Raw genomic sequence first — 12,607 nt, forward strand, 5'->3', positions numbered from 1 at the left:
TGAAAGTCTAAGTAGTTGTATGATGAGATCACCCTCTGTCACAGCCAGCCTCAGACATATCCTCAACCCCTGGCCAATGAAAACTCCACCCATACACCAGATGAGGGATTGAAGTCTCCTTTTTTTGAGAAAACAAGCTCAGATAAAAGATTTACAGACATAGGTATTTGAAAGTTCCCATTTAAAAACTTAGCTAGAAATCTGTGATGATCAATTATATGTGTCAACTTGGCTGAGCCATGGTACCCAGATATTTGGTCAAAAATTATTCTGGATGTTTCTATGAGTGTGGTTTTGAATAAGTTTTACATTTAAATTGGTGGACTTTGAGTGTAGTAACTTGTCTTCCATAATATGATTGGGGACCTTTATCCAATCAATAGAATGTTTAAATACAACCAAAGGCAGAACTTCCCTGCTAAGTAAGAGGCTATCTTCCAGCAGACTGTATTTAGAATTCACTTCATCTGCAACATTAGCCCTTCCTGGTTATTTAGCAGACTGCCTTTGGATATGAACTGCAACACTTTTGAGTCTTCAGCCTTCTGATAATCCCATTCAGATTTGGACTCAAGACTCTTAAATGTATTGGTCAGTTTCTTAAAAGTTTTTTTCTCTGTATAACATACCATATTGGTTCTGTTTTTTTGTAGAATCCCGATTAAAAAATTATCCTACAACCCTAAAGTGATTTCTACCATTGAACAAATCCCCCCGTGTTCAGAGTATATTCAGTGAGCTTTGTACTACCTTATACAAAATATAGACAAACAGCCAAAGAATTTTCAGACATTTGAAGGAAGTCTCCAACTTGAAAGATGAGAGACCTAAACAAGTTGAAAAAAGAAACTCAGAACATATATTCTAGGAAGAAAAAGAAAACATCACAGAAATCAAATGAATAATTAATGTCTTTAGGCAAATAAGAGAAGCAGTTGCATACAAGAAACATTTGAAGAATAAGAAAGAGCTCTTAAAATTAAAAATATAATAGTTGGGGCTGGGGATATAGCTTAGTTGGTAGAGTACTTACCTCTCATGCACAAGGCCCTGGGTTCAATCCCCAGCACCACCAAAAACAAAACAAAATAAAACAAAAACAAGACACACACACACACACATAAAATAGTTGGTTTTTTTTTAATTATAACAATGTTTGGAAATCAAATATCTTAGCAGACAGAAATAAACAGTGGGAAAAGAAAATAATAGGATTAATTTAGGAGGTCCAACATCCGATTAATAGGACTTCTGGTAAAGGAGAATACAAAATAGCAGGGAGGAAAATGTTCTAGAACTAAGGGACATGAGTTGCCATATTGGAAAAAAACTTACCAAGTTGTTATATAATAAATGGGGAGGGGCTGGGGATGTGGCTCAAGCGGTAGCGCACTCTCCTGGCATGCGTGTGGCCCGGGTTCGATCCTCAGCACCACATACAAACAAAGATGTTGTGTCCGCCGATAACTAAAAAATAAATATTAAAAATTCTCTCTCTCTCTCTCTCTCTCTCTCTCTCTCTCTCTCTCTCTCTCTCCCTCCCTCCCTCCCTCTCTCACTCTCTCTTTTAAAAAAAAAATAATAAATGGGGAAAATTATCCATACCAGATTATTGTGAAAACTTAAAGAGATATGTTAAAATTTCAAGAGGAAAAAGGTCATATACCAAGGTTGGACATCAAAATAGCATTGGAATTTGCAGCAGTTTCATTGAAGCTAAAAGAGAAATGGAAATACCTTCATGTTCTGAGTAAAAATGATTTTCAGCATTGAAAATTATCAATTAAATGTGAGCTAGAACAAAGACAGTTTTAAATATCCCAGTCTCAAAAAAATTAATTCCATGGGCTGGGGATGTGGCTCAAGCGGTAGCGCGCTCGCCTGGCATGCGTGCGGCCCGGGTTCGATCCTCAGCACCACATACAAACAAAGATGTTTGTGTCCGCCGAAAACTAAAAAAAAAAAGAAATATTAAAAAATTCTCTCTCTCTGTCTCTGTCTCTCTCACTCTCTCTCTTAAAAAAAAGAAAAAAGAAAAAAATTAATTCCCCTGCATCCTATCTCAGGAAGCTACTAGAAGGGAGTTCACTAAGAGAGAGATCCAGGAAAAGAGACCCTGTACAAGAGAGAGGGAATGGAATCTCCATGAAGTTGACAGGTGGCTGTCCCAGTACAGCAGTTGTACACAAGTCCTAGAAAATAACTGATTAAGAATGGAATGAGATTGAAGAGCTTTCTCCATGAGAAAAAAAAAAATCACAGCAGTTTTGACTTTGTGGAAAATTAAATTGAGAGACTTTACAAGCTGTTTGTGCATGAGAAAAAAACTTAGATGGCGATTCAAAGAAAACCAACTAAATAAAAGAATGAGAAAGTTACTAACTTTAGGAAAAACTGAAAGTAATAAAACTCTTAAGATATGTACTTTAGTATGTTCCTTGTCTAAGCAGCAAGAAATATTTACATAGTTCAGTCTGTAAAGAGCACAGTGAATATGAATGTAACAAAAATTGGTGATGGAATAAAATTCTCTTGGGATGATTTGAAGAGGGAAATTATAATCATCTGCCTGCCACAGGAGAATCCCATAGATGAAGTCTAGAATTAGTAAGTCTACACTATGCAGGCATTTTTAGAAATATTCAGGAAACATGAAGATACAGCAAAAATACAAACAAAATCACAGTTTATCCTGGGAAGAAACACTGAATGTTGCTTTTTGAAATAAGCTTCCCAAACATTTTTTTGACATGTAAAACTATTTGATTACATTATCTGTGTAAAATAACTTAAAAATTACTGGTTAGCCTTTTTGGAAATATATTGCATGACCTGTAGTTTGAAAAACAAAAATCTAATCTCTAAATGTGTGTCAAGGAAAACACTTAAAGATTTTCTAATATGTAAATTAAATTAAAAACATAAAAAAGTAGTTTTACTTATGTGAAATTTAGAAATTAGTGATCCTTAAAATTATCTCTTTTTTTTGTGTTTAACAAAATTAACTTTTTGTTAAAGAAATGAGGTTTTCATTTTGCGTTATAGAAGAAAACATCATGTTGTAGATTTTCTTTGGCTTTAATAGAACAATAATAATAACAATTGTAAGTAGTATTTCACTTTACCATTATAATTTATATTACCTCTGGAAAATTGGGAGGCTGAGACAGGAAGATGGCAAATTTGAAGTCAGCCTCATCAGTTTAGCAAGATCCTCAGCAACTTAGTGAGATCCTTTTCAAAACAAAAAAATAAAAGGGATTGGGGATATGGCTTAGTAGTAAAATGTCCCTGGGTTTAATTCCAGTACCAAAATAATTAATAATAATAATAATAATAATAGTAACAACAGCAACAATAACCAGTACCAAAATAATTAGTAATAATGTAATAACAATTATATAATATTATATAATAATAAATATAACAATTTTTCTATAATAATATTATTATTGTTATTTTGTGTTATTTTAATTATTTGCCTGCAGTGACAAAGCCAGTTAATAGATTTGGGAGAATTGGGGTAAGAGCCACATGGGAAGAAATCAAGGATCAGTTTTTGGACAAAAAAAACATCTAAATAAAATCCTTCATAGTCCTGGATTCATTAGAGATTCAGCTTAGTCTTCTCCCTTGCTATATAATGACTTCAAGTTGATGATCCTAATGCATCAAAGTAAAAATAAAATATATCTTTTCTGACACTAATAAATTTTAGAGGGATTTTAAAAAGAATTGAAATAAACAAAGTCTGCCTAAGTATTTAAAACAAATAATTGAATTAATTCTAATTTTATATGTTCCTCAGTATTCCAGGTAATTTATGCTTTATTATATTAGTCATTGATAAAAAGATTAAAAAAAAATTCAGAAAAGTTGTTTTGTTTTTGTTTCTTTAAAGCCTGCAGCAAAAGTGGACCAAGAAACCTTAATAGAAATGGTGAAGCCTAGTATCGATTATGTACGCCACAAGAAATTTCGATCTGGGAATTATCCATCTTCATTAAGCAATGAAACAGATCGATTGGTGCACTGGTGCCATGGTGCCCCGGGTGTCATCCATATGCTCATGCAAGCATATAAGGTCAGTATTTCAGTTAGTTTCATAAGCTTCCACTGTACAGGATCCAGTTCTCACCATTTCAGTTTGATTTTGGTAAGCCCATTCAACCGCACATGAAAAGCCGTTTTGAATTAATATTTTCATAAAATAAATAGAAAATGTCTTTATTTCACTATTCACTGCTGCTGTGACCAGTACTGTACTGTGAGTGTGTTTGCATGTTTAACAGAGTTTACATTCATGTGTAAAAGAAATACACGACAAGACTGATGATTTTCATTCTAATGAGCGTTAGTATCCAAGAAAACAGCAGAAAGAATGAGAACCAATTATTTTTGGTCTTCACATTATATTATACCCTTGCTTGCATACGCATTTATTGCTGGATTATAATAATTATCATTCAAGGGCTTTTAAAATTGTTAACAAAATTATTCATAAGAAATAGGAGTGGCGTTCAAGTTTTTTACTTCTGGGGTATTATGGGAAAATAGGCAGTATCTCCACTAATTAATTTATTTTGATTTTAATACAACTTTATAATAATTGATGTTGGAGATTATTGCTCATTTAGCAACAAAAGTATACAAATATAACTACAATAATTATTCTAATCAATGCAATATTTTAATAAGTTCTTTTGTTTTGAAGAGATAGATAGAATTAACGGAGCAGAATTCACATTGCTACATGAAAATAACAAAAACTATTACCTGAATTCAATTCTTTTTTCCCTTTATGACTAACTATAATAAATTCCTTAGAAAAAAAATGTGGTAAATTAACTTATGATATAGAATAGTTTCTCAGAATTCTTTTAGTTCTCTTTCAACAATAACACCCCAAATTTTTAAATAGTATAAAAAATATGAACATTCAGAAATGACTCAGTTATAGTATTTGTTGAGAGCATAGATAATATTCTTCTGGAAGCTTTTTGGTTTTAGACTTTTACTCTTAAAATCAGGAGAATTTAATGATTCATCTTAACATTATTCTAGCTTTAAAATTAAAACATAATTCTGTTCAAATCACTGCCTCTTCTTATTTGTATATTAGAGCAATTGTAACATCTGACATGATAATATATATATTAATATTACAAAATTTTCAATAGTAAGGTGTTAGCATAATATTGACAGTACAAACATGTATCCTTTATTATTCATATCAGATGTAAGAATACCAAAATTCAAAGTTTTTATTTTTAAAACTTCTTTTCCCCTTTCACCTTTAAGAGTATCAGCTTTTGTACCCCAGTCCTCCTGGTGACTTCCTGCTGAGGGGCTGCTTTATTATTGAGTTATAAGAATTCTTCATATATTTCTGTTTTTTTTTTGTAAGCTATATATTTTACAAATAGTCTCTCCCAGTCTGAGTTCTTCTAATCATTTTGTGTTAGTCAGCTTTGTGTCACTGTGATTAAAATACCTGACAAGAACAACATAGAGAAGGTAAAGTTTATTTTAGGCTCATGGTTTCAGAGGTTCAGACCATGGTAAGCCAGACTCCATCTCTGTGGGCCTGACATGAAGTAGAGGCAGAACATCATGGTGGAAGGGAGTGGTGAAGGAAAGCAGCTCAACTCATGGCAGTCAGGAAACACAAAGGGGTGTGGGGAAGGAAAGGGGTGTGGGGAAGGGAATACGAGCTTGCCTGTGAGAAGGCCAAAGGATATAATCCCCAAGGAGATGCTGTAGTATCCTACTTCCTCCAGCCCTGCCCTACCTGCCTACAATTAGGACCCAGTAGTTAATTCAGATTATTAATTCATCAAATGGATTAATCCACTGATAAGGTTACAGCTCTTGTAATGTAATCATTTAACCTCTGAATATTCCTGCATTGCCTAGCATGAGATTTTTTGGGACTCCTCATGTCCAAACCATAATAATATTCTTTCTGGTATCTGTTGATTAATAGTGTTTTTAATTTCAGTAAATTTTATCCCTCTTTTGTGGTAATTAATTTTGTGTGTCTTGTCCAAAAACTTGTCTACCCTCAAGTTATACAGATAATATTCTTCTGGAAGCTTTTTGGTTTTAGACTTTTACATTTAGGCCTATTTCACATTTTGTTTATTATATTATGAAAGGAATGAGTTGCTTTATTTTGATCTTAAGGATTGTTCCTGCATTATTTGTTGACTATTCTGTGTTACAATTTCTCCCACTTGATTCATTTGGTGCCTTTATAAAAATATGGAATGACCTAAGAAGTATGGACTTCTTTTTATTTAAATTTTTATTTTGTTATTTTGACTTGTCTTTTTGATACTGTCTTATTATAATGCTGTTTTGCTTACTTTAGCTTTAAGTTTTGAGTCTGGTAACTTAAGACTTCTAATTTTGTTGTTCTTTTTCAAAACCAATTTGAATATTCTAGGTTCTTTTTAAACTCCTCATAAATTTTAGAGTCAGCTTATCAACTTCTAAAAAAGAAGCCTGTTAGTATTTTGAGTGAGAGTGCATTGAATCTAAAGATCAATTTAGACAGAAGTGTCATCTTCGTAGTACTAAGTTTTCCTATCTACAAATATTTTATCTCTCTCCATTTATTTATATTTTATAGTGTTTTATAGTTTTTTTGATGTACAGGTCTTCCACATATTTTTTAAACTTATTTCTAAGTATTTCACTTATTTACATTTTTTTAACCATTCATTGCTTGTGTATAGAAATAGAATTGATTTTTGTATATTGACTTTATATTCTGTAAGCTTGCTAAATTCACATAGTAATTCTAGTAGCTTTCTGTAATTCCTCAAGACTATCTATGTATATATATAGACAGTTTTACTTCTTTCTTTCCCATTTATGCTTTTTTTCCCTTTATTTATTGCATTGCTTAGGATCTATAATACAATATTAAATAGAAAGGATCCCAGCCATAGAGAAAAAATTAAATATTTCATCATCAAATATACTTAACTGTTTTTCTTAAATGTTATTTATCAGATTGAGGATTTTTCTTTTATTACTGTTTATCATGAATGGATGTTGAATTTTCTCTTTTTTTCCCTTCAGTTATTCAAATGCTTCTATAGTTGTCCTCCATTTATTTTGTTACTGTAGTGGGTTTATGTTGACTGCTTTTTGAAAGTTAAGCCAATATGTGTTCTTATTGCAAACTTCAATTGAACATGATTTTTATCCTTTTTAATATGGTCAGATTTAGTTTACTAATATTTTGTTAAAGATTTTTATGTCTCTGTTAGTCTATAATTTTCTTTTCCTTTAACATTTTTGTTTGATTTTGATGTCTGATTACATAATCAATTATAAAGGGTTTCCTCCTTTTATATTCAGAAATATTTTATATAAAATTCATATTTCATATATTTGTGGCATAATTTTTATTAGAAATTCAGTTTCTTTAATTGAATTCATTTTGTATCAGTTTTAATTTTTTTCAATATATCGTCTCATTTACCTAAGTTGTGAAATTTACTGGCACAATGTTGTTCCTAAAAGTCCCTTATTATCTTTTTACTGTCTGTAGAGTCTGTAGTGATGCTTCTCTTTCATTCTTAATATGGATAATTTGTTTTCTCTTTCTCTATCTTTCCCTCTCCCCCCACTTCCCCTATCAGTTTTGTTAGTCTTTCAAACAAACAACGTTTAACTCTATTAATTTTCTTTGGGTTCTCTTTTTTTTACCTCATTTTGCTTTTCTTCTCTTTCCTTTAAAACTTCCACCTGATATTAATTTTCTCTTCTTTTTTAAATTTTTTAAAAATAGAACCTTAGGTCATTGATTTTTATACCTTTCCTATTTTCCCCTGAATACAGCATCTATAACTTTACATTTCCATTTCCATTTAAGCAGTGCTTTAGCTTCGTCTCTGAATTTTTTTTTTTTTCTTTTTTATTTAGTTTGAAGTATTTTCCAGTTACCTATGATTTCTCTTCTGGTCCATGGATTATTTAGAAGTACATATGTATTTTCAGAGAGTTGAAATTTGTCTAGATATTTTATTTTATTGTTATTTTATTCCAAGGTTGTCAGATAACATATTTAAATCTTTTAAATTTTATTTAGACTCATTTTATGACTCAATATTTATTCTCTCTTGATGAATGATGTATCAGGCACTTTGATCAGAGTGTATATTCTTTAGTTACTTGGCATAGTTTTCTTCAAATGTTAATTAGATTAGATAGTTGAAGGTTTTATTCAGTTATTTTGTGTCAGGGGTCTACATACTTTCTGTAAAGACTTGGATAATACATGTTTTAGTCTTGGGGTCCATACCATCTCTTGTGCAATTACTCAGTGCTGTCAGTAGAGCACAAGAGCAGGCATAGATATGTAGATGAATGATCATGACTATGTTCCCAGTAAACTTTATTTACAGAATCAGATCATATGGGCTTATAGTTTGATAACCCCTGTTCTATGGCCTTTTAGATATGTTTAGTCAATTTTTTTTTCTCTCAGTTGTGGCGAGGAGGACTGCTACAATCTTTAAATTTGTCAGTTTTTGCTTCTATGTATTTTGAGACTCTCTTATTAGACATATACAAATTTATGATACTAATGTATTCCTAATGAATTGGCTCTTTTATCAATATAAAATATCCCCTTTATCTCTGATAATATTCTGTCTTAAGTCTGCTTTGCCTAATATTAATATAGTCATTCCAGAATTTTATTACTACTGTTTGCATGATATATATTTTTGTTTTCAACCTATAGACTTATATCCAGTCTAAATATCTCAGCCTTTTATTTGTAATGTTTAGTTCATATATGTTTAATGTAATTATTCATATAGTTAGATTTAGCTCTGACATTTTATTTTTCATGGAGCTAAGATATATTTGCTGAATATTTTTTAGAATTCCATTTTAGTTTCTCTGTTGACTATCTATTTGAACATTTTTAATTTTAGTGGTTGCTATAGGGATTGCATGTATATCCTTAACATTTCACACTCCGTGTAGAATAATATATCACTTCACATAGGATGTAATAACTGGTAAGCTTATACTTCTGTTTACTCCCTTTCTTTACACTGTGCCATATATACTACACCTACAAATGTTATAAACACCAGTATAATTTAAAATTATAAATTTTAAATTAGAGAACAAATTATATTTTTTTATTTAAATATTTCCTAAGTATTTAAAAGAAATTAAGGTAGTTTTGGTATTTATTCACATATATTTTTAGTATATTGCATACTTTCGTACAGGTTCAGATATGTGTTTCCTTTTGCCTAGAGACCTTGCTTTAGCATTTCTTGTAGTCCAGGTTTGGTGACAACAAATTGATTTTCATTTATCTTAGACTTGTCTTTATTTCACCTTCATTTCCTTTGCATCCTTTAAGATATTTTTAATCATTACCTAAAACTCTTATCTCTGCAACATTAGAGTCATCTCAGAGTTAATCAATTTTGTAACATAAGCAAACAGGGCCAGAGAAGTCACATGACTTGCCCAAGATCACAACATTAGTAGATATAGAAGAATGACTCTTAAGTCTCCTGACTCCAGATTCCTTATGATTTCTTATGCATTGCTGTCTCATTTATCCTGACACATCTCAGAAATCTGCCATCAGGAAAAAGAATATGGCTAAGTCAGTGAATTTTCCCGTCTAATTATGATTGCTACAATGTAAAGATCATGAATCTGTGATTCAATCTGGGAGCTTATTTTCTATAATACTTAATTTTTCAAATGTCTCATTATTAAAAGTTGCTTTTCACATAGAGAATCATCAGAGTATATGATGTGGGCAGGGAAACTAAAAGTGTAGGTAGCATTATGGGCCTTCCATAGCATCCTCAGTCCTACCAATACAGCAAGACAGTGAAGAACACCTAACTGATTTCTCCTTCAATCTTCACATGCCCCTAGCAACCACTAGAAAGAGGTTTAGGGTTTCTTCACACACATGATTTCAAGACATAGCCTCTTAGTGTCTTTTCAGCTGTTAGCTTTGACCTAGTATTTCTTTAAAACAGGTTAAGGTGTTTCATTTTACAGTTAATTCTCAAGGGATTTAAGATGCAGCTAACAATGTAAAGTAGTCATGCTGGCAGGATAACAGAAAAAATAATGGTTAATTAAAGATAGGAAGTAGTTAGTACATGCTATGTGCCAGGTGCTGTTCTAAGAGCTTCTTATACATTATCTCTTTTTAATTCTCATAACAAGCCTTTGAAGTGAAAAAATGTTGGTGGAACTGCAAATTAGGCCAACTACTCTGGAAAGTACTGTGGAGATTCCTCAGAAAAACTAAGAACGGAACCACCATTTGATCCAGTTATTTCACTCCTTGTTATGTGTCTAAAGGAGTTAAAATCAGCGTACTATATTGACACACCCACATCAATGTTTATAGCAGCATAATTCACAATAGCTAAGCTATGGAACCAACCTAGGTGCCTAGCTACAGATGAATGGATAAAGAAATGTGGCTTACATACACAATGGAATATTACTCAGCCATAAAAAAGAATGACTTTGTGATATTTGCTGGTAAATGGATGAATCTGGAGACTATCATGCTAAGTGGAAAAAGCCAGTCTCCCTAAACCAAAGGTCAAATGTTCTCCTGTTATGTGGATACTAACCCACATTAAGGAAGGCAGACAATAGAAGTTCATTGGGTTAGACAAAGGGGAATGAAGGGAAGGTGGATAGGAATAGGAAAGACAATGGAATAAATCTGACATAACTTTCCTATGTACATATATGAATACACCACAATGAATCTCCACATCATGTACAACCACAAGACTAGGATCCTAATTAGAATAAGATATATTCCATGTTTATATATCAAAATAGATTCTACTGTCATGTGTAACTAAAAAGAACAAATAAAAATAAGGAAAGGTTATCTTTTTACAGAAAACTAAGACATAATGATTAAGTGACTTGTCCAAATTGAAAGATGACAGAAGTAGGATTCAGAGTCAGACAGTCTGACCCCAGAACCTGCCTTTCAGTTGCCATCATGGTGAAGAAATGGAGTCTTGCTTTTGACTCTGGCAGCCTAATTTTGGAAACATTTAATTCCCTTCATGATTAGAAGTGCCTTTCCCTGCCTACAGCCTCAGAGCTCTTCTCGGCCTAGTGCCAGTACTCATTAGTCATTAGTAGATGGATCCCGTATGCCACCATAAGTAGATCATGTCTAATGGCCTTCATGTCTTTCATTGTCCAAACTCATTTGTACTTAAATGGCATGGATTCATAAGCTGTTGAAATTATTAACAGACTCTGAGAAAAGGACCAGGGAAGCAATAAATGAAAAATAAGAAAAGAGAGAAGAAAATTTATAAGGGAGTCTGGGGAGTAAAAACAAACAGCTTCTTCTGTCAGTCATTTGCCTTCACTGTGCCTGTTTGTCTCTACAGCTGTTCATACTTTAATAACTAATTTTTTTGGTAACTTTAATAACTAATTTTTAAGCTTAATTTTAGGATTACTTATGCCGAACTACAAAAGAGGAAGTCAAGAAGAATAGGCTGATTGGAGCTGTAAGAAATGATGCACTGTTAGTGCTATTGGTTTTTTGTTTGTTTGTTTTTACCCTAGTGCCATTTCTGTTTTCCTAACATTGTGTAATTTTCTAACCAGGAAGGAAAAGGATTTTACTAACTCTTCATTGAGACCATCTTATTAACACTGTTTTGGTTTTTCACTGCCCAGGTTTTTAAGGAGGAGAAATACCTGAAAGAGGCCATGGAGTGTAGTGATGTGATTTGGCAGCGAGGATTGCTCCGAAAGGGATATGGGATTTGCCATGGGACCTCTGGGAATGGCTATTCTTTTCTGTCTCTTTACCACGTCACAAAGGATAAAAAGTATCTCTACCGAGCTTGCAAGGTGAGGACATCTGAACACCCCAGAACTTGTACAAAGTTCCCAAACAGTTCTTTTTCTTCTTTTAAACTGTTTTTCCCACCTTACACATGTTTACTAAAACTTAATTTGCTTTCTACCTTCCAAATCTGCTTCCTTTTTTGATCACAAGGGAAAACCCCTGGTTTCTTCTGGCAAAGTTTTGTCCCTGGCCTCCCTATCATGTGGTGTACTTGTCTATAAGACAGGAATAACACATGTAAATGACCTCTGAAGAACAGGAGTTTTGGAGTCACACTGCTTGGTTAGAATTACCATTTGTACTGTGTTTATTTGTTATAAAACTGTGTAATTTTATGAATTTGAGCACAGTTCTTCAAGCTTCCTTTTCAAATAAATATTTGCTAGTATATTCATTATTATACACATTTCATACTCTGTAGTAATATGCTCATAGAATAAAGGTCGGGAGAAAATATTTACCATGAGCCTTGATAGATGGAGTCCTTATGGTTGATATATTCTTTATACCTTTTGATCAATGAACATCTGTTACAATTATAGTCATTTTCTTAACTGAAATAGAATATACCTCTTGTTGGTGCCTCTGAGTAAACACACACAGAGGATTGTGGATACTGTAGAAGCACATTAAGAGGTTAGGGCCCAAACTGGGTGTGGGAGTTCAGAAAAAACATCCAGACTAGTACCTACAGAA

General features: G+C 32.5%; 1 protein-coding gene across 1 annotated transcript in view; it reads left to right on the top strand.

Annotated features, from left to right (window-relative positions):
* Positions 1-12,607, top strand: part of Lancl2 (LanC like glutathione S-transferase 2) — a 51,835-nt gene that overhangs the window by 31,709 nt on the left and 7,519 nt on the right. The window contains exons 6-7 of the mRNA XM_077105087.1: positions 3,902-4,084; positions 11,737-11,913. Coding sequence (XP_076961202.1) covers positions 3,902-4,084; positions 11,737-11,913 — 360 coding nt within the window. The remainder of the gene's footprint in view (positions 1-3,901; positions 4,085-11,736; positions 11,914-12,607) is intronic.

This window comes from Callospermophilus lateralis, chromosome 1, assembly GCF_048772815.1.
Source record: "Callospermophilus lateralis isolate mCalLat2 chromosome 1, mCalLat2.hap1, whole genome shotgun sequence".
In the NCBI taxonomy this organism is placed as follows: domain Eukaryota; kingdom Metazoa; phylum Chordata; class Mammalia; order Rodentia; family Sciuridae; genus Callospermophilus; species Callospermophilus lateralis.